The sequence below is a fragment of the Daucus carota genome, chromosome 7 (genome assembly GCF_001625215.2).
Source record: "Daucus carota subsp. sativus chromosome 7, DH1 v3.0, whole genome shotgun sequence".
Classification (NCBI taxonomy): Eukaryota; Viridiplantae; Streptophyta; class Magnoliopsida; order Apiales; family Apiaceae; genus Daucus; species Daucus carota.
In genome coordinates, this window is record NC_030387.2 from 32993329 (window position 1) to 33019820 (window position 26492).

A 26492-nucleotide genomic window follows, 5' to 3' on the forward strand; every position below is an offset into this window, starting at 1 on the left:
TTCTCCGCTCCATCCATCCCAAATTAACCTGGAATTGTTTGATTTTTGTTGATGATCAAATTTTGACTGATAATTAAAATTTGTTATGCACTATTTTGTTAAGCCACTGAAAATTGTATCTTCAAGTAAAATTGATACACTCTCCAGTGTTGTGTTTTCTTATAATTATTTCGACTATATAATTTACGTAATTTGATGTTATAGATCAGTTGCTCCATAACAAATAATGAAATAAGACCGAAAAATTGATGCGAAGTTTGTGCTTTGTTTAAGTAAAAACTTAACAGGGTACGCATATATATGGTAGGATGAACTTTAAATTCTGAACACGTACACATGAACACTATAACATTAAAGTGAACCAATGTGTTAACAGAACTAGAAACTGCTGGTAGATGTGGAGTTGAACGATTTGCATATATAGGGCAAGGAAAGCACATCTGCATATATAATAACGGAGCAAAGACATGCCTCATAAATACCCTACAACATTCTGAATGTGATAGCAGTTAAGCGTGGGGCTCGAATGCAAAGTAAAGCTAGTGGTGAACAGTAAATTTACAGATTCGTAGTCGCTGCAATAAATTGCGACGAACTCAATTGTACAAAACCGTCTGATTATTAAAAATGAAATGTAAAATTGACCTCGGCCACGTGATTGTCTGATCGAATAATAAAAATGAAATTTAAAACTGATTTAAGTCACACGATTGTCCGGTGTGACAAGATACTAGAAGACCGATTTTTAACTGATTGATAAAGAATATTAACGCTGATTATTTAAGTGATTAGTTATTTAGATACGGCTTGTCAAAGATGGATCTAAAACGAATCACTTATGTACATTGATTTTCTATGATCGATCATTTTAACAAATAACCTATCAACTTTAATTTATGATATATCGATCTATTAATTTAGTGCTAATTCTTTCTTTCTCCGGTTAGTTTGGTACATTGCAACTTCTTCACGTTTCACTTATTTTGAATCACAATCAAAATGAAAAGAAGTGAGTGATGTATTGTAAACAAAAAAAAAATACCATGAGAGATATTTCAAGTTAAAAAATTTATGGTGCTTGAAAACTGCAAGTAATATGCATCTCACTGAGACATAAGCAGTCATTTTTAAAAGAAACAGACCAAATTAAATGGTACGCCTTCGAATTTAATCTGGCTAGTGACGGTGGCAGATGGCAATAGATGTCATTGGAATTTAGTCTGTGAATTTTCAGTTTTGTATCGAGGAGAAAGGATAACAAATTAAAAGGATTGAGGGATATATGTGGTCCCATTTTTTTTTATTTTTTTGCTACCCTGCCTCTGCAGGTTCTATATTATGTAAGAAATAACATAAATCCTAGTATTATAATCGGTCATTTCACTTCAAATATACTTTCAGATTCGTAAGCGGCGAATGGAAAAATTTACAACCAAAACTTACTCGCCCTCCCCCTCAATTGTTTATATGGGGATAGGAGCTGAACGCATTCTAAATCTCTCATAAAATGTAATTTGATAAATTATTTTGATTTTTTTCCTTCTGAATAAATATTTACTATCTAAACTTTTAGATTGTGTTCACGTGGGTAGAATGGAATGAAAAATTATATAGAATTTTTATAAAGAAAAAAAAAGTATGAGATAATAGTGACCAAATATGAATGGGTTCGAAATGCTTGTGATAAAGATGGTAGGGAAACATGATTAGAACTGGAATGAGCATTCATTTCAAAATATGTGGGTTAGAATTTCAGCTAGAATAGTAGTAATGGAATGATTGAAGAAATGAAAATTATAGATATTTTCTCTGACCAACACCATGTTAAAATATAAAATTCATTCTATTATTCCTTCATATTCTATTCCATCCAAGTGAATACAATTTTATATAAAAAAGAAAATTCTCAAAAAAAGCTAGGAAACTATGTTTTATATACGTCTTAAAATATATGTGGAGTAATGCACAAAAATGTGTAAAAAAATGATAGTTAGAGAGGGTATTAATCTTTCTATTCAAATTCATTTTATATATCTTTCTTAGATGAATATCGGGGAATGCATAGAAAATATAAATAAATAGATATTGGGGAAACATGGCCCCTGAAAATGTGAATAAGAGTTTCTTTTTTCCTTTCAAATTCTTTAATTTGGTCGACGAAATTATAAGGAAATGAAGTGTGGATTATATGGACGAAAGAAATAAGTTAAAATATGAACTCAAAGTCACTTATTAGTTTAACATATGTCATTTCAGTGTTAATGAAGATTTTTAATCACGATTGATTTAGCTCAGCAATCCTAATTCTAAACGATCCAATTAAAGAGATGCTTTTTAGCAGGCTAGAAAAATATATCTAGCTAGGGTTTGAGCAGGACCGCTTACTTTCTTCCACCTTGCATTGAGAGATTTTGACTATACAAAGCTTTCATAATGATGATATATTGATACGATAGGTCCCCTCAATATTTTGGCGGATCGAAATAATTATTCGCGTACATATAATTGCCTTAATAAGCTGCGATGCCTTTCTAAATATGTTGCACCTCTTTCTCGCAAGTATTTATTGTGCACTTATTCTAGGGTTCCGAGCATGTGACTCGTGACGAACCCAAATATTTTCGCAAATGTAGGTATCGCAGAATGTGGAAGCGTGAGACGTGAGCATAATGGATGATTTGCATGAGCTGGTGCGAGGCTTGGTGGGAGAAGTGCTTGGTCAAATGATTACAAGGAGACAATTTAATCCAACAATTACAAGTACAAATTGATAATCCTATAATATGTCCCAATTCAAAATTAATTCGTCCTTTTAGCTTGAATGAATTTTTTTTATCATAAAAAGGTATGGTGTTTTACGTATTTGGGCTCCGTTTGGAATTTATATCATGGGTTTGTTTAGTGTGTGTCCATGGGCACATGCTAAGCGCGGAATTTGATGTGTTTGGGAGGTTTTGATTAATGCTTAGCGTGTGCCCATGGGCACACACTATAAAAACCGTTATATCATAAATAATTGCAGTAGTCTTGATATTTTTTTAGAAATATATCTTATTATCACATATTTCATAATCAAAACTTATGAAAAATATAATTATTTTTATCTTTTATTAAAATAAGCAAATATCAAAAGGAATACCAAAAGAGCTGAGATAGATCTGTTTTCTCTACGGCTATCTTACTTACTGTTGATATAATTGTGACGATATTCTTTAAGTTACTTTCATTTATTATTTTTATTCAAATTGAAACTTCAACTATAAAGAAGAGGAAGTAAATAAATATGTATTAATATAACATAGTAAAACATATATTTTTTATATTTTCGATTGTTATATTTAATATAGGAGTGTGTTTAGTATTGATATTTCTAAGACTCTGTTTTCTATTATTGTTATATTAGTAAAAAAAAAATATTGAAAATGAAGCAAACTATTGTTTGAAAAATTAAAAGCTATACATATTTTAAAGAGTAATATGTTTTTAAAAAAAGTTGTTTTCCTACTTTTAGGAAAATTTCTCACGAATTTCAATGTCAAATCAATATATATATATATATATATATATATATATATATATATATAATTATAATATATACAAATAAATCAAAATATTATTAAGTAATTATCTGATTTTTATAACAATTTTTTTAGCAATACAATAATTTTGAACCGCGTTTCCAACAAACTGAAATTTTCAGCTCTGCGCATGAACTAAAATTCTTCAAGCTCAAGGGACACTCTTTTTGTTTTCAAAATTATATTTAAAATGAAATTTTACGATCTCATTCATATAGTTTTTGCATTTTTCATGTATAAAACATAAAAGGTCCTTAATCATTAAAAATCTGCGTGCAAGTCTTGCGAAAGTCATGGCCACGGGAAAGCCTTGTAAAGGTAGCAAGGCAGTAAAAACTTATGAAAGATTTTTGATTTTTGGGATCTAAACTATAAATAATGATATATTATTTTGGTTTTAAGGAGGATATAATCATTCTTGTAAAATAACAGTTATGCATATAATTAGAAAAAAACACATATAAGTTAAGGAATTTTTAGCTATTCAGAAAAAAAGAAGGAATTCTTCGCTCTCCTACTTCTGTTTTTCTTTTTGTCATGTCCTATACTCCTATATGTAATTTATATGGTCCGTGTTGTCTACTTGTATTATCGAAAAAACATTTTGGGTTTGTCATTTTTGGCAAAGAAGAAAATGTTCAGAGTGCTTGAAACGGAGAAGCGGGCCAGATCAAAGCCCATGACAGTTGGCAACAGAACACTGAAATCATATTTTAGACTTCCTTATTGGGCCTTAAATTAACCGGCCGCTTGGTTGAGCTTTAGTTGAGCTTAAAACAAAAGTAGCATTTTACAAGGGTTAAAAATGGGGCGAGAAAATGGGGGTGAAATAATTTTCTGCCCCATCAAAATATGAGGCAAGTATGGTATTTGTTGAATCCCGGCGAGGATTCCTCGCCCCGTCCCGCATATATTTAATATAAATAAATAATTATATTTAATATAATATATTTATTATATTTAATATTATTATTTTATAATACACAAAATTATAATTTTACAATGTATAACATGTTTCTTTGATTTCTATTATATTTAGTTTTTTGCTTTTAATATACATGTCTCGTATATTTTTATTAAATTCTGAAAAAAAAATTACTAAATTTTAAAGTAATTATGTAAAGTGTAATATTATAGCGGCGGAGCGGGGCGAAATTATATTAAGTCCCCGGGTGGGGCGGGGATGGGGATTTAAAATAAATCCCCGCGGGGAATGGGACGGGACGTGTAGGGTTAAAAATGGGGTGGGGAAAATGGGGAACCCGCCCCAACCCGCCCCGAATGGGGCAGATCCGCCCCGCTAATATGGGGAATGGGGTAGTGACGAGGAATGATTTTCTGCCCCGCCAAAATATGGGGTAAGTATGGTATTTGTTGAATCACCGCGGGGATTACCCGCCCCGCCCCGCATATATTTAATATAAATAAATAATTATATTTAGTATAATATATTTATTATATTTAATATAATATATTTATTATATTTAATATTATTATTTTATAATACACATAACTATAAGTTTACAATGTATAATATGTCTTTTTGATTTCTATTATATTTAGTTTTTTACTTTTAATATACATCTCTTGTATATTTTTATCAAATTATGAAGAAAAAATTACTAAATTTTAAAGTAATTATTTAAAGTGTAATGTTATAGCAGCGGGGTGGGGCGGGACGAAATTATATTAAATCTCCGATGGGACGGGGATGTGGATTAAAAATAAATCCCCGCGGGGAATGGGGCGGGGATGGGGCAGGAAAAAATATATGGGGCGGGGATGGGAAATGAAGTCCCCGCCCCGAACCCGCCTCATTTTTAACCCTAGGGACGGGGCAGGAAAAATATATACGGGGCGGGGCTGGGAAATAAAATCCCTGCTCCCAACCCGTCTCATTTTTAACCCTACATTTTACCCCTACCACCCACAGAATTGTTATTATTTTAAATAAGAATAATCTTATTAATATATAATTTCCAGTATAAATTATATTTACATCATTTATATAATTTGTTACATTTATATAGGTATAAATTTTCTAAAAAATAATATAATTTAAATATTCTGTGATTTTTTTATAATGCGGACTTATAAATTCTGTGAATTTAATTAACTATAAATACTATACATACAATATTAAATTAAATATATAATAAATCATATTTCTTTTCAATCAAATATTATATAAGGATCGACTGTTTCGAGCATCACTCAAAGCAATTCACGCTCCCAATTCTGGACAAAAAATGTGAACAATTGGAATCCAGTTTCATCTTGAATCAATATTTAATTATGATAAAACGTATTTATATATATATCTTAAAAATCTATTTAAAATTTAGGCTCTACAGCAAAAATAATATCAATGGTTCTAAGATTTATTTTAAGGATTATTTCTCTCTAAGAGCGCAAACCAAATAATAAGTTATATATAATGTGTAATAATTAAAATCAGATGCAAAAAATTAAAACAATACTAAATATTTTATATTTTAAATGACGGATTTTTTAACATGTGCCCTTGACCCACACTAACAATTTACGAATTTTATTATTAATGATGACCTATGCATAATAAAAAATAATTATTAATTTGTGACTTGACAGTTGACACACACTAAAAAATTCTTTAAACTACTTAAAATTAGCAAAACTAATTTTGATGGATATATATAACAAAAAGATAAATAATAAAAATAATCCCGGCTCTAAAACTAGCAAATCATAAATAGCTCAGAATCAACATTTATATGATAAAAATTTCTTCCCATGGAGAGAGCGCCCAATTAGAAAATGAACAAGTGGAGGACAGAGCCAGGTGTTGACACAAAAACGACATCGTATAGGCTTTGTTAGTCAGTTCACTAGCTTCGGGCAAAGTCTTTAAATAGCAATTACCCCCCTCACTCCGACGCATCTCGATCTCTCTCGCACTTTCTCGTCGAGATTTAGTATCCTCCCTGGCCACCCCGCTCTTCTTTCTTTCCGAATAGGGCTGGGTGTCTCTCTCTCACACACACACACAAAAAAACAACAAATTTGTGGGTTTTTCTAGGGTTTAATCGAATTATTCACGAATTAAACCCTCCGAACCTCAAATTTGACTAGTTTTTTCTTATTTGGGGCTTCACTATGTTGCTTCTCTCTTCGTACTGAGCTTAATTGAAACCCTAATTTTCTATAACTCATCAAGGTAAGAGCTTTTTGGATCTCCAACCTTCTTTTCAGTTTCAATTGAGTTAATTACATCAGATTTGATTGAATTAGATCAAGATACATTATATTATGTTTCTATTTATATCAAGGTTTGATTTTTAAGGAGTAATTTACTGTTGGAAGCTGAATATGTTGAGTTTATAATGTAATTGATGTTATGAAGTGTTGAATATGAGCAATGGTGGTGGCTGAGAATGGAAAAGAGGTAGAACGGAGTAATCGACCGAAAAGGATTTTGAAAAATGAGGACTTTGTACAGGCTATTTCTAAGATGGCTGTAGCTCAGGTTTGTGAGAGTTCTGGGTTTCAGGGGTTCCAACAGTCGGCATTAGATACCCTTTCGGATATTACTGTTAGGTATATTAATCAGATAGGAAAGATTGCGGTCTCTAATGCAAATTTGGCTGGGAGGACAGAGTGTAATGTGTATGATGTATTGCAAGGGTTGGAAGATTTGGGTATGTCCCAGGGTTTTTCTGGTGCTTCAGAAATTGATCGCAGTCTTGCAGGTTCGGGGATAGTTAGGGAGATTTCTGAGTATGTTGAATTTTCTGAGCAGGTCCCTTTTGCCTATGCGATTCCTAGTTTTCCGGTTGTCAAAGAGAGGAAGTTGACAGATAGTTTTCTTAAAAGTGAAGGATGCCCTCCAGGTGAGCACATACCCGTGTGGTTGCCTGTGTTTCCTGATCCGGAAACCTATACGTCCTTGCCTGTGGAGAGTAAACGAATAGGGAATGAAGATATGGATAAATCTGGCATTGAAGATCCGAAAAAGGTTGAAGGTTCCTTGTCGTATATGCATCGGCTATTCGATTGTAATGGGTCTGAGATGCCAGTATATGTAGACAAGGGGAATGCTTCTTGTTCGAAACGAGCAGCAAATAGTAATCCTTTCCTTGCAGCTCCTTTACGTCCTGGTGAGAAAGAAGTCTCAAAAGTCATTCTTCCAGCAAAATTTGCAGAGGAAGATGCGGCACTAAATCACCCAGATGCAGCAAACCATGTAACTGTACTTGACTCAGTTGCTCCAGCTATTGATTCTGTTAAAAGCTGCGCATTTGACTCAGAAGAGACAGGAAAAAAGGCTCTACTTGATAATAGACCTGCTGTGCAATTCAAGCTGCGGCCTAGCAAGAACCCTGTTGGGACATCGATAAAAGTACACAGTGAACGAGTTGCAAATATACCCTCTTCCATTAAAACTGATGACATAAAGGATGACAGGAAAAGAAGAGCAGAGCAAATCCTGAAAGATTCTTTAGAGAATCAGCATGAGCTGGCTCATTTGTAAACTAGGTTTGTTTAATTAGAGTTTGTACTATACATGGTTGGGAAATGACAGCTGATGCTGTTTTCAGGATAGTGAAAGTCATTGGCCATAAAGATGTCTGTATATGGAAGTTAGATATTTTAGACGGGTATGTTCCTGCTATTAACAAGTTTTGCAGTATGTCACTATTAGTAATGGAACCATGTTGACAATCTTTCTAATTTAACATCTTTTGTTTTCTTCTATGTTTTGTTATGGGGCATCACTCGGTAAAATGCCATGATGGGTGTTGAGGATAGCTCTTAAGTTCATGTTTTTGCTAAGTAATACCATGTGTAGTAAATCTCAACTGGATAATCTTGTAAGTTGTCATCCTGCTTGCTCGGTTGTGTAAGACGTTAACCATACTGTTTGGTTGACCGACCTGCGATTGTAAAAATAGCTTGTCTTTTTACTCAGCATAGCTTCCTTAAATTTTCAATTGGAAGTTTGTAGTAATTTGATATGTGGCATTTTCATCTTTTGAGACGTAATCAATGTCTAATATAGTAAATGTGACTCTAGTCATTTTGGTCTCTCTTCTTAATAAAACTTGGATAAATAGACTAAGAAATCATTATAATATAGCTCGTTACATTTTAAGTTTAAATGATAACAAATAGGTTGTTTTTGTGCAAGAACTTGGCAAATCTTTTTGAAAATGGAGGAAGTAAAACTTTTAAAGCTTAATATAAAATGTAAGTTACTTGCAAGCCATTAGATATACCTAGGGTCAGACAAACATGCTAATCAAGACTCCATAAATTACAAAGATAATCCATGATTTAGTGGAGAAGTATGGTGCTATTTTTATCACTGAGGATGTCATGTCTGTACATTAATTAACAGCATTATATAACCAAGCCTTGTTTTGTTGTATATTTCTTTACTGTTGTGTTCAATAGTCAAGCATTTTGACATAAAATCATTTTAGATGATCACAGTTCAGGTTTATCCTAGCTAGAGTGAAAGTAAACTTTAAAAGTGTTTTAAGCAGTGGAGATGAGAGAACTGGAGATTGGCACAACCGGACACTATATGCACAGCTCTTTCTGGGTTTATCATCTGGACTGTCTCTTGTGTTATTCCTCAAGTCTCCAAAACCTTTGATTCTTTGAGTAAAGCAGCAGGGTAAATAGGGGCTTTTGAATTTCAGTTCTGATGAAACCAAGATAGAAGTTTAAACCCCAACCAGGTTAGTCCAATTTCACTTATATTACATGGTTAAATGCTTGAACAATGTTAATACTTGGTATTATTGTGGTCAATTTATGTTATTCATTCAATATTTTGAACATTGTTAAAGCTTATATGTATGTTTACAAATATGTACTCTCTGAAGACCTTTATGCAAAAAAATTGATGATATAGACATATAGTGAAATGGTTATAGAGGGACTGGAAAATTCGGATTTGGATAATATATCTAGTATCATAACTGGCAATCCATTTTAACACTCCGCACTGAGGAGGAGTTGGAATATTAGAGATTCTTTTATTTGTCTTTAATAAGCAGTCGTTGCTATTTCTTCTTATAAAAAGAAAGCCAGTTACAGTCTAAAATGGGCTCAGCTATATTAAAAATGAGAGCATGTTTGGGAAGATGGAAAGAATAGGAAGCTTGCCAATATGATTGGACCTCCAGATAGTAATGCATATAATGAGTTCTAATTGTACTTATGATAAAAGAGTTAGATCGTCATAATAGATAGTGCAAGTTTTTGTTAAGGAGTGGTAATTAGACACCAGGAGTTAGTTCACCACTGTTTTTTATATAGTTCAGGCAGTTAGAACCAAAGATTTAACTTTTTATTTTCTAGTAAACTTGACAAAACTGTAAAGTGAACCTAATTCATACAGAACTTGATCAGCAATGGAGTACTGTTATCTACATTATTTACAGAAGGAGAGAGATGCTAGATTATAATTGTGTATTGTCATATCTCTATCTATCTGGCTATATATTATATATACACAACATTTACTATTAGTGTTAGTTATAACAGAATATTCCAACTGGAGCATGAAGACGTTACAGTGCGAGCTGGATGAAGTGAAGATGCAGTGCAAGGCTTTGACTGTGGTTTTTCTCCTAATTAGAATATCTTTTGTTTCTGTTTGTTTTTTGAGTTAATATAACAATATATTATATATGTGTGTGGGATGGTAGGGTTATGAACTTATGTATTTGATGTCTTTTATTTGCTAAAACTTGATGTAATTATCTATTTGGTTTAATTTGAATGCTAGTTTTTTCTTATACTATGTAAATATATATATAATAATATATTTTAGAAATTTTATATTTGCCGTATCCCTTCGCACCCGTATCCCCTTTTTTTTTGAATTTGTCATATTCCCTCATCCACGCACTGGCGCACCAGTGCTTCCTAGATCACCGTTAATTATCAATAAAGTTACATCTTGATAAATTTTTGCGAAATTAGGTCAAAATAAACGTTTTTTTGTTAAATCATATGACATGAAATTGATTGGGACTTGACCTGAACTTGTACACATGACAACTTGATGATAAAATAATAAAAGATCATAGAGTAGGTTAGAGAAATTTACAATAATAGACGTTGAATTCTATTGAAAAAGGATGATGAGTACATTTTTAGTTTGAAAAGCTGAAGTATTTAGAAAGATAGGTGTTTGCTTCTTCAGAAAAACTTCAATAGTCAACTTTGTTTATTTATATAAATTTGCATTAATAGAAATCTAACTTTATTTTAAATAAGTAATCCAAATGAGACCGAAATTTTTTTGATGACTTACTCCCCCCCCCCACACACACATATACATATGTATATATAGGTATGTATGTAAGTATGTATAAAATTCTGAATATAAATTGCTTAATTCAGTGAGCTTTTGTCAGATCAAAGTATGCTTTTACATGCATAATGATGTATGCGTAATGATTTAGGACAAATCTGACAAGGTTAGAGAAAACCATTACTAAGAATTGGCAGAAAGACTATAAATCTACACAGAAATATAAAAAAGATATGCAAAAAATTATAGTTGAAATCTTTAGAATATAGAAAAATGCTCAATAATTTATAATTCAAATATTTGGTATAATGAATCATATCTTTACATAGTCATCTCAAAACTTGTGCATCAATTAAATTGTAAGTAAGAGAAAACGAGTGTCAAAATAAAATCATTTTGTTTATATACATTTATATAACAAAATACATAAATAATTTCTTGATTCCGCATTCAACATCACTCGGCTTATCATACGTTTTTGACTTTGAGTTCCTAATTAAGCAAGCAATGCCATCTTGATCTTTACTCAAAACTTTGTAATCCCGTACGAATGCACATAATTTTTTTTTAAGTTTTCTTTATCCTTATATTTATATAAATTTCAATGTGTTAGTCATGTTACTTCTTTAATATTTGTTGAAATATATGTTTACTTAAATAATATTATTTGTATATTAGTCAATTAATATTATGTAGTCGTTTGTAGGTGTTGAGTATCAATTATCAAACCTTAGGCCTGTCATAGATTATTCTTGGCATTACTTGATACATATTGCTTTATTTTTTGTAATTGCCAAGCTTTGGATATTGGGTCTTGCTAGCACAGCATGAAGTAGTAAATATTATGCTTTACTTTGTTGTTGCCAAGTATTGGATCATTTTGGATGTAATTTTTTGAAATATTGAAGTAGGCGGTCCATTCCGTGGTGTATGCTTTTTTTGCTGATGACATCGCGCTAGTGTCAGACAAAAGAAAATGTGGAAAGGTACCCCGAATGATAGTATTAAATATTTGGATCCGTTAATTACAAAGAAGGGGATATTGAAAGAAAAGAAAAGAAAGGGAAAATTTTGATTTCCTTAACTTGTTCCTGAATCTTTTTTCTAGAAAGGCATAAAAATATTTTCTTCCCAAATTTCTAAAGAGGATAGAAAAGAAGAGAATCTATTTTCCATTCTTTTACTTTTTTACTCGGTTCAGGAAGACAGTGTTATGGTAGGAGGTAAGGTTTGCTTACATCGCACCCTCTCGACCAAACAGGATTTCACTAGGTATTTTTGGGATCTCTGGAAACAAACTCGAGGAAAAGTTTGGCGTTTTTTTCCCCATGCATTTTTAGCTTGATTTGATAAATTTGCCTCATTTTCTCTACAATTTGAGCCATCTCAGTTTGAAGTATGTTTTAAGGGAGTTTTTATGAAACAAAGAATAGTGACATTCGTGGACATAACTTCTTCTTCCTATAATCTGGGATCAATCTTTATGCAGTTTTTGTTTGATCTGATGAATTTTGCCTCATTTTCTCTACAATACGGGCTAGTTCTTAGCTTGGAGTTCTTTTAAAGAATTCTGGTGAAACAAAGCATGATGGAGTGCCATTCCTGGAGATTTATTCCTACAGTTCTTCAGAAAATTCCTTCACTACTGTATTGGCCTCTTTTATAATGCTTGGTTATGATTATAACTACCTTATTAAATGCTATATGTTTTTAATCATTTCTATGTACAGAAATAACAGACATTAGTTGCATGTTTTTGAAAGTCACATCAAGATATATAAGTATGAACATGCATGCCATTCTATGTAATGCCTGAATGTTTATATCCACCATTTTCTTGTTTATAATTTGTAACATTAATCTTTTTACCCCCCCCCCCCCCCCCCCCCCCACCCAAATTTCATATTTTTATCCTTATAGAAGAAGGTATATTTGATGATCAAATCATAATCCCAATCATGTTTAATTATTGTGCAGGCCACAGGCATTTTATTGTGAAACCATATCTAACAAAAAGAATTTCATGAAACTATGTTGGTGCCAGCAACCAAAACAAATCAGAGTTGGGTAAATTTTATTCTCATTTTACTTTTTTTTATGTTAATAACAGATGCAATTATGGCAGAATGTCTTTTTCTAGTTATAATTACGGTTCTTCAATTTTCAATATTTCAGTGATCTCATGCTATATTTGAATGTATATGGATTACAAAAATAGTGCTATATTTCTAGTTGCAATGCACGTGCTTTTCTTTTGATTGCAGCTGGTTCCAACTACCCAAAGATATATGCAAAATCTGATCTGGTTCTTTAAATATAACTCTGATGTTTAAAATGTTTACTTGCTTCTAATTAAAATAATATGTGTTGTTAACATTAATTTGGGAAGTTATTGTGTATTTTTAAAATGAATGTGCTATCTCTGTGGTATGTTTCTAGGCCGCTTTGACTCTACAGCTTCGATGAGAGAAGTATGTGGCAGGGATATAGTTTTGTATATCATTATGACTCTTTACTACCTTTCCAACATTGTTTTCCTGTCCTGTGTGATTTTATGCAAAAACGGGACTCTATTATATAGATATCGATTTACAGTGGAATTTTTATAGTGGACAAATGAGAATTACCTCAACTTGTTTCTGAATTAATATAGTGCACCTTATTTAAGAAGTTTTTGGTACACTTTTCAAATCTTTCGCATGTTTTCGTGCTTGCATCTTTTGGCAGAAGGCAATGGAAACATATTACATTGTTTATCATGACAAATAAATCTTTGTGCATTAATTAATTTCTTAGCAGTTAATTTGCTCGTCTAAATATATTTTGCATCTTTTGTAATCCCCAGACATAATTAGTTTAATATAGACAATACTTGTATTTTAAATAGAGCCTCTAGTGATGCTACGACATTGGCTGCCAACATGATATTACTATTGTAAAGAAGTGGCTTTGTTGTCTGTGGTGAAGATCTAGAACTATAGTGTTTTGTAAAATGTGATTTTTGATATCGTATCATTGGCTGAGATGCTGAGTGCAATGAAAAGGTAACAGTTAGCCAAATAGATTATTGAACGTAAACATAAATAAATAAATAAAAATTGATATAAAAATTAGAAGATTATAAAATTTTTTAATGCATCAATATATAACTATCCTTCTTATGACGTTAAGCCTATAAACCAAATTTAATAATTATCCACAATCATACAAGCAAGTTATCTTTAAGTAGTTAATGTAGATTCAGCAAGGTTTTTCATCTGATGGATCTTCTCTAGTTTTTCCCATTTCTGCTATAATCAGAATGGTTCAGAATTGCAGATTTCTCGCTTTCTGTATACACATGACAAGAGAGAAACATAATTTGTTCTATATATTTATATATATATATATATATATATATATATATGTGCATGTATATTAAGCGTATGAAATCATGTCATCGACAGTATAAAAGGTCCTATATTTAGCTAGAGAAGCTGTGACATCACATACAGGTCTCTGTGCTACTGAACTAAACAGGTTGAAATGCTTGAAAGATAGAGAAGGTAGGAGCAATAGTTGATTATGAGGAAAACTGAGCAGATCGTGTATTGCTACTTGGGAAATAGTTTCCTACAATGTGTTCCTGACTGCAGTCGCAGTCTCAGACCAGTTGTCCCGCCACATAAAACCTCACCAATCAAGTCTTTGAAGATCATACGCTCTATATCTAATACTATTTCTGGGAGCTCAAAATTGTAAGCTGCCCAACCGGATTCATTTATCATGTCTGCACTTAAGACTGTTGTGATGCTGTCATAATCACCAACTACGCTGGAGTCTGTAGCAGATTGTTTATGAGTAATTTTAGAGCACAGTTCTTTGAAAAGTTTATCTCCTCTCATGCTATTTTCTGCTCTCAAATTTTGGTGAATCCATGGTTTGACTGAACCTGTCAAAGTTGATTTGAGAGCAAGAATCTCATTCACAACATCAAACAGTAGCTTCCTCTGAATTGCTTTATTGAATTTCGATTGTCTCTCTTTTTCATGGTTTTCTTCTACAAGCTTGGTGTTACACATCACTTTCTCTAGCACACAAAACAATTTGGGACTCAGGGGTAGTTCTGATGGATGCAGCTGAATGGCTGTCAAGTTGGATCCACGATCCATAAGTATTCCCGCTGCTACTAAAATCTGAGCAATATATCTGTGTTCGGAATTGTTATCGTCACAAACAGATTCAATGCAACTTTTGGTAGCTTCATCTTGACTGTTCACTAGTCGAAGTTTGTGAATCAAGTGATCGATGTTTTCAAGTTTTCCTTGCTCAAACCTGTAGCTGCAACTAGATTTTTTTTTGTTCTTTATGTGATCTATATACACTGCACCCCGTTCTGCTTCGCCACTATTTTCAGTATCATAATCTGAGCGCAGATAAAATCAGTGTCAGAAATTTTACCCTTTTAGGTAAATGCTCATATTTAAAATTATATTAGAACAAATTATTAGGTTCTTGATTATTAGCAATTTAGCATGCATGGACATCATTTAGAGGACTGAACAAACTTTGCAATATGCACATAAACAAGCTGGTCCTGTGGTGTGGTATTGGTTGACCTACATTTAGGTTAGAAGTTTTAGCTGAAAATTTTGTCTGTTGAATGGATGAAGATACAAATAGTTGCAGCTTTAGTTGAAGCTCTTTTCACTGTAGATTTATACCTACCTATTCATGCATCATGAAGTCTGTCCTTTTAGTTGTATTCTAGATCATGATCACTCTATTTATTGTTGCTCTAATAGCAAATAATTCATTGTGCAGTAGTTATTGTCATTATTGTAAGTCGAATGTGGAGATGCACAGGAGTTGAGTTAAATAGGAAACTAACCTTGAAAAGCACTTGGTATCTTCTTGACAGGAGATGGGAAGTCTTCTTCATAGAATGTAATATCGAGAACTGAGACAGGACTTGGTTGTTCCAGTGTGACTGCCGCAAGTTCAGCATTTAACACATCTTCAGCCAATCTAGTTGTGAAATTCTGGACAGGAAATAAAAAACCTATTAGTATGTTGTATAGTATAAAGTATGTAGTATATAACATATGACAAAGTAGATAGAATCACTCACTTCTTTATTAGGGTCCTTGGGTCGGAAAAGGTCTGTAATCTGCTCAAGATGATTTTGTCCTGGTTTTTCTGTCCCAATTTGTGAATCCGGGCTACTGCTACTTTCTGATTGCATAGAAACTGTATCACCTTGGTGACTCGAGTTTCTTGATTCATTACTTGACCTGTTCAATTGGTCAATATCTTGCTGCGGATAGGTTGGTTTTGCTCGAAAGTTTCTTGTTGGCAAGCTTGATTGCACCGGGTGCATAAATGATTCCTTTCTGGACATTCCAGGATCTGGTGATTGGGTGGTCGAATAGGTAAGCTTGTCGATCTCTTTCTTCTTCTGCAATCTTTGGCCCGCGTTCCTTGAGTTCCCTGCATAACTGGCATGATTATCTCCCCCAATGTGCTGAGGCACTCTCTGCTGTTGAGATGATTTAAGAATTTCAACCTTTGTCTTTACTATGTTGGGAGGTTGGGCCCAACTTGAAGCATCTCTAATATGATTTCTTTTCAGAGCGATATGTGTAGCTTTGCGCCTGCCAACTAGTTCCAATATGTTGTGGTCGTTGTCACCAGACCATTTTTTATGAAAAACTGGTTTGCAATCAGTCTTAGTTGCAGGTTTCTCAATTTGTGTAGTTGGTTTCATTATCACAATCTGGGATCCATGTCGTTTGGGAGAACTAGACCCCTTGACGATGGGTGAGGTAGGATTGTTAGTTTGCCTCTGCTGTATGGACACCCGATCAAAGCTGCTGGATGGGCTGCATTCGCTTCTGTGAGACTCAAATTGTGTAAGTTGCTCTTCTTTCTTGTTCTCTAAGATCTCTCTTTTCTTTTCCATTGCCTCAAGTATCTGTTTAAGAGCCCTAAGATCCTTTCCAGACCTTTTGAATTCAAGTTCAGTCAACCTTTTCTGAATCTCACCATAAACAGAAGGTGATGCCTGGGAAGACTTTTTAAGAGGTTCTTGAATTTTCAAGCTTTCGCCGTCTGTCCTTTTCCATGGAGCTGGTTCTAGTGGGGATTTTGAACTTGAGGTTGATTTCTTGAGTGGGTTATCATCTTTCGATCCAGGAATCCTTGACACAATCGGGGATCCAGTTACTTGATTTTGCTTGCTTTTGTCGTATATTCTTGATGTTCTTGACATTGCATCAGAGTCTTCCTTAAGTAAACTTTGACTCTCATCTGGGGTTGGTTCCAAGCCCATTAGCCTGGCCACAATGGCAGATGGTCGCTTATTACTTCCAGGCTCCTGGTTTAGGGACGTAGTTTGTCTGGAAATACCATTTTCAGTACCTCTTTCAATAGGCTGATAATTTGATCGAGATTGAGATGCAGAAACTCTAATGCAACGCTCTCTACTGTCCAGTGATAGCCTCGGAAGTTCTTTGAGCTTTGCCGTTGATTTCAATTTATCTTGTGAAATCCTTTCGTCATAAGAGTACCGAGGAGCATCCCTTGGTGTCAGAGTTGGAGAACTGTACTTCTGTTCTTTGGCAGTGCGGGGTGCACCTCGAGACTTCCCTACAGTGCGCAATGATCCATCATTTCTGGTAAGTTTTGTGTTAACGGATTTATGCTGCTGAAAAGGCCTCGGAGAATCTATGTGCTTCATGGCTTTCACCCCGACTTTTTCTTTTGTGGTTTTGACGGATAATCTATTTGTTTCTCTGTACATGGAGTCCTTTACTATATCCCGAATATCAAGGGATTGCGGCAACAAGTGGGGGGAGGAACTTGGTTGTCTAGTGAGCAATGGTGGGGATGTAATTTTGGTACAGCTACTTTGGCAGGATGATGAAGGTTCTGATTGAGCTTTTTTATTCCAATCAGCTGATGAGAAGGTTGACGAGGAACAAGATGATGAAAAGGATGTACGCGATGGTTCAACAGGGGCCATTAGCTTCTCTTTTCCTACCTGTTTCAAACGCATTTGTAAGTTAACTATCCCAGAAGTACTGCTTCTAATAAGTAATTTGTGTTGCTGAAGTATAGAATTTACCGGTGTTTCTTGCCTTGTCCCACTCTTCTCCATTCCATGATTGACATACTGACCTGTGAGTATAAAGTACAAAAAATCAGATTTATAGCGATGAAGACATGTTCGTGCTCAAGCATGGGATCTCCGGTCTCCACTCTCCACACATTACAAAGACGCATATAACAGTAAGTATACATGCATAACCAAATTATGACTCTATTCTAACCTAGGCATTTAATCAGAGACTATCAGCATGTCTATGCGTGTTAAGTCGTTAAATTTAACTCCAAACACAGAAAGGCAATGGTTTGATGTATGTTAATGCAACTCTTACAAACAGGTTTCATGAACTGGGTTCTGAGGATATATGGCAGAAGTCAGAACAGCGAAAATATGTCTCAAACTAGATGGATTCGTAAGTAAAATTCCTTCAAATGATATATGAAATTTTAAAAAGTACATTACTCCCTCTGTCCCATTTTAACTGATGTTTGACTTTTTAACACGTATATTGAGGTGTAAAAAAATAGTATCTACACTCAATAAAATTTTTTAATTCTTATATCAAATTAAAGTTTGGATTCTAAACTTTTATTTGATACAAATTTAATAAAGATTAATTATGTCTACATGTGATTTTGTTAACACCTTAAAATACGTGTAAAAAAGTCAAAAGCAGTTAAAATGGGACGGAGGGAGTACTGTAAGTTGAAGCGTCTTGATTTTAGTTTTTCTCATTCTCACACATTCAGTGTTCTTTATTCAAAGCACCTAGAATTAAATACCAGGTATTGTAAAAATATACCTGATGGGAGTCTTTTGTGGCTATGGCCATTGACTCGTCGGCCGGTAAGAAAATATTGACGGCCAAAGAGCTGAAATATTCCGCTCATGCATCCAAGCTGATTCTGCACATCTGTTCCTTTATCTGTTGCTGAATGTAAAACCTTTGAAGACATTTTTACCTCTTTCTTCAACTTCTAGGAAATGCTTAGCATGTATAAGCTTGGAGAGCCTTTCCTTTAAAAATCTTTTTTCTTCAAACACAGGTCGGGTGAGTCTTGGCTTTCTGATCACAAGGATTTATCGCACACACATTCACTGTATCACGTGATTTTGATTAGTGATGATTCGATTAACAGGAGCCCTGAATATTGCGTGCAGGTGATATGCTATATTATATGACTTCAGAAAAGATGGAATGGACTTGGAGGGGTATAGGATATTGAATGTATGATATATCAGGTGCGTTATGAGTCTTATGACTTGTGACTAAGAGCACTAACATAAATAAAATCTTTTCAGAACCTATAGGCAACTGTTGTCCGAAAACGAAAAGAGATGGTGATAAAAAAAAAAAAAACTAAAATGGAGCTAGTTCTTTACAATTTCAAAAATAACCCCCACCTTATACGCTTCTGAATGACCTTAAATGCTAACTGTGTAGAGATTCTGCAGATCCAAGAAATGATGTTCCTTAGATTTCTGTAGTAAGAGCAAAAGAAATAAGTTTGTTATAGCTTTCACAAGAAAGGACTAATAAGAAGGAGATGGTTGGAACATATAGAGTGGTGTGCAATCTGTTTTGGAAGACTGGGGAAGGGTTGTAGAATTGTAGTGAGGGCTTTATTCTAAATTTAGAGCAAGGTTTTGGTGGCAAAGTATATTATATAACTATAAAGTATTTTTGTTATATAAAAAAAGATGTGTGGGTCAGATGTGGTGTGAATTTGTGGGTCAGATCTATACTGTCATTTTCTTCCCACTTCCATGTGGACAAAATAATGGTGGTGGGACTGGATTCTGAAACTCTCTACATGGGCATGTGGAGATTGTCAGAGGGTGCAAGAAATTGCTAAGTGGATTATGTACTGGCAAGCCACCAGAGTCTAAGAGCGAGTCCAATAGGTGTGCTAAATCAAGTCTTAAATCCAAAAATAGGGAATATGGGATAAAATTGCACTCCAACACTATGCTAGTGATGTGCTAAATCACTAGCACAAGCTTCCCCTTCCCTATTTTTAGAATATGCTAGCCACTCCTAAACTATTTTTATCATTAAAATATTCATTTCTCTCTCTTCTCCACATCATTTCCCTCTCTCCTCCACACCAAAGTTGTTTAAATTTAATATTATTATAATAATAGGGAATGAATATAGGGAGTACTATTGGAGCTCATGTGCTAAATCTTGTGCTAAATCACTAAGACATATTATTTTATAATATTTTTAGGGAACCTCTTAGCATAGTGTTGGACTTGCTCTAAACTCTAAAGCCCTTTTTCAACCATTCCCTTCCCCCATTTTACCAAGCTACCCTTATGCAGAGTTTCGTGTTTTCACCTGTTTGCATACCATAAGGGCAGTGCCTGATTCCTGAATGCCCAGTTGTTTCATATTTATTTATTTCGCTATACATGTGTTTTGCATAATGCATAACTAACAGAAATTTTGTAATTTTCTAACGTAGTGGTGTGCTGTTGATTTGGTTCAAGTTCACGCATGATATATCAGCTAAATTTTGTATTTATTTCTGTTTTACTACGCATCTGCTTGTTCCTCTTTATGCATAATACTATGTAGCAAGACATCTGTATATTGGGATGTAGGTGACTGAAGCTGCATATATACAAAACTCTACTACTCTGAGGACTCTAGATGTGTGGAAAATAACAGTAGTGAAATTTCGGCAACATAGAAGAAAATGGTCATAAAATCTCTTATTTCCAAAGTTAAAGGTCTGCATTCATATTCCGTGCTGGTAATTTCATCAAGTAAACAGAAATTATGTATAACCTCAAGTTATATTACATTACCGTTGTAACATTATTCTTGAACTTGGTAGATTCAGTGAATGTGCTAAGATCTGTTTTCACGTTTAGAAATCATGTAGCTAGCTTTTAGCCACATCCCTCCAGCCCGGAACAATCAGTGTCTTTGAGAACATCTTTTTTATTGTGACATGTCATTCTCAATGAGAATGTGATTAGTTACTTGCCTGAAATATTTATATTAAATTGGGATGTACATCACATGAAAGACTCAATAGTTTTGTATAAACTATAAAGTAGCATCTTCCCGGAGATTGAAACTAATGCATACCCTTTTTAACTTGGCATCTTTTCTAACAAGATCTCTGTGGTAAAATGGCATCATATGATCTGAGATAATTGTGGTCCAGAATCTAGTCTATTGGTCCTGGAACTAAATTCGAGATGTTATATCATCTTCTAGCATAGAATAGGTTGGACTGCTAGGGTTCCGTACACAGTCTTTTTCTCTTTTTCAGTCAGTCAGTAGCAAAATTCTACTCCTTGTATGATTGTATATCAGAAAAGTTACATATGAGACCGCCGTGAAAATAAAACAATTATGGAAAACCAATAACAGCATAGAGCTTGTTTGAACAAGAGTCTGGGAAATTCAGGTGGTGTTTGCTATCGTTTTCTGTTTTCTGTTGTTTAAAACTGTTTCTAATTATATATTTACTGAAAATTACTTGTACAACTAAGACCAAAAGCACTACATTTTTTATCATAAGACTGTTTTTTTATGTTCTTAAAAACAGAAAACAGTTCTTTAGTTGTGAAGCCAAACAGACACTTAGTTTCTACGAGGTAAATGTGGTAGAGCTCTAGTTATTTGCATAAGATTTTAATTGTGTGGACTAGTTTTCGGTGCATAGTTTTCTCATACATGTAATAATTGTACGAGACTATGACATGATGTTTTAATGCACATTTTCATTACAGGTATATAGAGGAATGCACAGAAAGACCTACTTTTTTCTAATTCATGCCACTAATGAATGTCAATTGATGCTCACAGCTGGTGCAATGTTTTAGTTCCTAGAAGTGAAACATGGAGGAACAACTTTTGACTTACAGCTTGCAGCGGCTACAGTAATTTGTAAGAGCTTTCAAGTGTCTGTATTACAAAATAAGCATTTACATCTACTGTTTTCTGTTCATTTGTGCATATACTGTTCTTGTTTACATGACTTGCAAGAAGAAAAAAAAATAGTAAAGCGATCTATTAATCTAGCCAGCCAGACTGCAAAAGTAGCGAGGCAAAGCAGTTAATCTTCAGAATCTTAGAATTTTGTGTCCTCGACAATTTGCTTCGTGTTTGTTCTATAAAAAAGCAAGCGATGACATAGAACTAGAAGGGCTCTAGGCTGTCGTGAATTAAATATGTATATACTGTATACAGATGGATATATGTCTGTGAAATACAACTAAAACAATGTTGTACAAATTAAAATGAATAGCTGTTATAGCTTGTGACTCTGCTATTTCTACAGTGAATGGCTCCCACCACATTAGACAATGTCAAGAAGTGTCTGCTTCTAACCCATCATCAGTCCATTCTTTGTGGGTACTCGCTCTTATCCTCCTCCTCCTCATATATGATACTTCTCAATTTATTATACAAGCTCAGGGTTACTCTTATCTGCAGTGAGTTAACTGATAATTATCCTGTCAATACTTATATGCAGTACTAATCTTGATACCGGAATGTCTTAAGCATATATACATTCCAGAGTCGCGATATGCTAAAGCCATGTGGCCGGTTAGTTGTCTATATGCTTGATTGTGATGGTTTAGGTTTGAGGTTGAGGATAATGGAAAAGGAGAGGGATACAAAAGCACGTTGAGAAGTTAAGCGATCACGTGAGGGGTGGCTGCAGAGCTGCAGCTGGCTAAACTAGAAACTGTTGAAACCTAATCAACCATATCCTCATACTATGTTTTAGCACACCAGCAGCCCACAATTATAGGCACATGATCCCAGTCCCAACCCGAGGGCTAACTGAGGGCCTATGTTTAGCTGTAGTCAATAGTACGGGGTAAATTCTATGGTTAAGATTCGGATACATGTGCTAATCACGTTGATTAATATATAGTCCGCGCAATCGCTTTCAACCTTTTAAGCTAACTAATAATTATCATGTAGTGTATCAGATTATCTGTGATTGCAAGTTAGTTAAGAAAGGTTTGAAATAATTAAGGGTTCCTAAAAGGTACTCAGAGATTGTGTAACCACTAAACTAGTTAATAGTAGTAGTTACATGTACTATTAATATTCCATGCCAGAGGGTCTGCTGAATTTGAGATGTTGTCATCTCTTGCATATCACATGGCAGAAGGATAAAATTTAATATATAGTGGTTGAAAATTATAAACCTAATGGTTTGTTCCTGCTGAACTGAGCAAGAAACATGCATGGTGGGAAAGACTTGGCTACCAAGACAAACCCCTCTTTTATGGTCTTGTTAATTGCTTGACTTTAACTAAATACTACTCCATTTATATTTATTTATTAGTTACTTTTATATTATAGCAACTGGGTAATATTATATGATATGTGACATAAATTTTAGTTGTGAGTTAGTACATTAATTATATTTGTTTAATTTTGTGTGTGTAATGTTTGGGAATGACAATACAGAGTTAATTACTTTATGTCATGCATTGCATATAGTAATATTTGTAGTGAATTGTTTCTGAAGAAAAAGTAATTTGTAACATGGTTCACTTAAATATATTCCTTGAATCAGAAGAATGAAATACAGTATGTATGTAAAAAGTCAGAGACTGACAATTCATAATAATTTTGTGTTACGTGGGCAGATCACTGAATTTTAAATCATCCACTCACATGCAAACCCTCATGCACCATCAAGAAATCTATAGGTATGATCTGTGATCATTAGCCTAAACACGTTCTGGTTGTGATCTTGCCAATAATTGACCCTGTGATTAACAGATGGATTACCTGGTAATCAGGATATTAGAAAACGACTATAATAAACGGATACTCATTTATGAGACATATATTTATACGAGATGGACATATTGTATTGTCGCTGTTATTATCATGAGATTAAACACATCGATGGTACATTCCGAAAAATCGAGATTATGACATGATCAGATGGTGCATTGTATGGGCTGGAGGCACACAACACACAGAATGAGTGAAGAAAGGGCAAGGGGATATTAAGCAGAGATGGAGAAGAAGATAGTAATCCCCAGCAAGCAGTAGGGTAGCCATAAGTTGATAGCAATGATTCTATATTAAATCAAGTACATTGTACTGTACATGCATATATGGCCTCTATCTTTGCATTATTCAACAGTTGGTATCTATATTTAATATCATAATGATATCCTCATGTCATGTTTCCTTTCCACCCAACTTATCTCTAGCTTTTTGCCTGCCCTTCCTGGATAATTTTAATTGATTTTTAACTAATCTTTTTGGTTCTATGCACACCTTGTAAGTTGCAAGTGCTAGTAACTTGTCAATGCATTGTATTTTCTTTCTTTCTTCATGAGCAATCAGTTTCTTTGGAGCTCCAAGACAACCACTGTATGTTAGCTTATTTTCGTGTGATTGATCTTATCATCGTGTCCTGGACACCAGGTTCCACTTATTGACCCTTTTCCCCGATTATAAAATATTCTGAGTACAGAAATTTAAATATCGAACCATCCAAGTGGAAATGGAGTCTTGTCTTGATCCAAATGGTGATAAATTTGAAACGAAATCTCATCGATTAGTCGGTCCATATTTTTGTAACACGTCTTTTTTTCATCAAATTTAAATACTAATCTTCGAAATAATGGTGGTGTTTGGCAAACACTTTTAAGTCTCATTTCTAGGTTTATAAATAAAAAGCACTTATTTGTACTGTTTGTGTAAAAAGTCGAGAAGTACTTAAAAGAAGCTGGGAATATTAGCTTTTGTTTCATGACTTCTACTTCTTTTCCAAACACTTTAATCACTTATAAATCTTAACCTAATTCTAATTTTTATTTCATTTTTTTGATTTAAGCAATAGACACTTATTTTAATCTCACCCAACGACCATAATAACTGAAGCTACTACTTACCACGATCGACTTTAATGGCTAACATGTGCTACGAGTGTCTGTGTTTATCAGTTTGACTATGAGCAGAGAATTCATCATTCCTATGGATACATGTATATTTACTTAAGTAAGACATTTCTTGTGTGAAATAAACGTACCACTAGTGGCATGATGATTCCATGCAATTATTCAGGAAACGTTGCATCGTTCTTCGTGCAACATCTTTTTGAGTTTCAGTGCACGGTTCTCGAGGAATGATTGGACACCATATAACAAATCGAACTGGTTAAGGTACCCGTTGAGTTTGAGTTGTAGTACCATTTCAGCTTTTCACTGTGTGGCCATATTGTACTATTTTTGATAGGGGAAGATGCATGCTTATTGATTCCATTATGGACTATTTAAGTCGATAATTTCTTTCCACCGGTATACATTTGCAATTGAATTTGCTAATATAAGTCTCTCCAAGAAATTGCGGGCTTCCAAGTGGGTGTTTGGCAACCACTTTTAAGCCGGCCTTCTCGTTTTATAAGTTATGTACACTTATTCGTACCGTTTAGGAAAAAAATCAAGTAATACTTATAAAAAGTTAGGAATGCTAGCTTTTGTTTAAGGAGTTTTACTTATTTCTCAAACACTTTAATCACCAATAAGTCTTATATTACTTCTAACTTCTACTTCACTTATTAATTTTAAGGAGGAAACACTTATTTTTAAGTGTGTTCATTGTAAATATTTTAAAGTCTCTCAAAATCAGTAATAAGTATTTATTCAACTCCGATTACGAAATCCTGACTCTGCTCAACAATTGACTAGCATATGGCATTTTGCTCCTATTTTTTCTTTATTACTTTTATCACCCTTGATAAATCCCTCTACTATTCTCCAACATTCAAGTCGGTACTGGTCTCTTTCTATGCTTTTAACGTTTGCTTATTGTTTTATTCTATTTTCTGAATGTAGAATCACTTCCTGGTTCATGTACCTTTGAAACTATGCTTTATTCATCTTCAATAATATCTTTTTCTTTCAACGTCTGCAGTCTGCACGTACCAATCACATAATTTTTCGAAATATCTCCAAATACACCTTAAAAAAACAATGATCACAATATGTTTTATCTTCCGGGAGGATTTCGATCTGTAGAGATAAGAAGCATATGGACTATGAGAGGTCCAGAATGCAATGCAATTATCATCTTGTTCTATTTAACTAAACAAAATATACCAACCATCGAAAAATACAACACACTTGAGGCTCGGAATAGACTGATATGAATGAATTATTAACTAAGTATGGCCATTAGGCCCAAACTGTGGGAAAAGTGGTCAAAAACGATCAACTCGGCCTCTTTTTCAACAGTCTATATGATTCAGGGATGGACCAATCTGACACTTGGTGAAGGACCACTCCTTTGTGAAGCTTTCTTCACAAAGTTCAGTTGTAGAATTCAATAATTCAGTTTCCAAGGTTGGTTACCAAAGATTATCATCTGAAAAACGTTTGGACACTCCTCTGAAGGTCCAGTCTCCACAACTTTCATGTTCAAGAACTGACCACCTAAATATGTGCCTACTTTTATTACAAAGTTAAAAGACTAAATATATTGAAATGAAGGAGGTAATCCTGTTCATAACATTTC

The 26492-nt window shown here is 33.9% G+C and overlaps 2 protein-coding genes and 2 long non-coding RNA genes across 4 annotated transcripts; 3 read left to right on the plus strand and 1 right to left on the minus strand.

Moving 5' to 3' along the window:
- Positions 1–6456: 6456 nt before the first annotated feature.
- LOC108195137 (transcription initiation factor TFIID subunit 8) lies at positions 6457–8310 on the plus strand. The gene has a single exon (XM_017362090.2). It carries the CDS (start codon positions 6976–6978, stop codon positions 8086–8088), a length of 1113 nt encoding a protein of 370 aa, XP_017217579.1. The 5' UTR covers positions 6457–6975; the 3' UTR covers positions 8089–8310.
- Positions 8311–14323: 6013 nt separating this feature from the next.
- Positions 14324–18958, minus strand: LOC108195133 (protein LONGIFOLIA 1). Its single transcript, XM_017362085.2, has 5 exons — positions 18777–18958; positions 17993–18045; positions 15998–17908; positions 15758–15908; positions 14324–15292 (listed from the first exon to the last, which is right to left on the minus strand). Exons 1-5 carry the CDS (start codon positions 18928–18930, stop codon positions 14481–14483), a joined length of 3081 nt encoding a protein of 1026 aa, XP_017217574.1. The 5' UTR covers positions 18931–18958; the 3' UTR covers positions 14324–14480.
- Positions 17956–19029, plus strand: LOC108195144 (uncharacterized). The gene is made up of 3 exons (XR_001801447.2): positions 17956–18156; positions 18312–18386; positions 18956–19029. It is a non-coding gene; the product is annotated as an uncharacterized LOC108195144 (long non-coding RNA).
- A 1687-nt stretch (positions 19030–20716) lies between these two features.
- LOC108195146 (uncharacterized) lies at positions 20717–24525 on the plus strand. The gene is made up of 3 exons (XR_010285413.1): positions 20717–21589; positions 21725–21881; positions 22276–24525. It is a non-coding gene; the product is annotated as an uncharacterized LOC108195146 (long non-coding RNA).
- The last annotated feature ends 1967 nt before the right edge of the window (positions 24526–26492 follow it).

Coding starts and splice junctions, on each gene's coding strand:
- LOC108195137 (XM_017362090.2), top strand. CDS start 6,976: ATGGTGGTGGCTGAGAATGGAAAAGAGGTAGAACGGAGTAATCGACCG.
- LOC108195133 (XM_017362085.2), bottom strand. CDS start 18,930: ATGTCTTCAAAGGTTTTACATTCAGCAACAGATAAAGGAACAGATGTG. Junction 15,909..15,997: donor CCAAGGACCCTAATAAAGAA/GTGAGTGATTCT, acceptor TTTCCTGTCCAG/AATTTCACAACTAGATTGGC. Junction 15,293..15,757: donor GATACCAAGTGCTTTTCAAG/GTTAGTTTCCTA, acceptor ATCTGCGCTCAG/ATTATGATACTGAAAATAGT.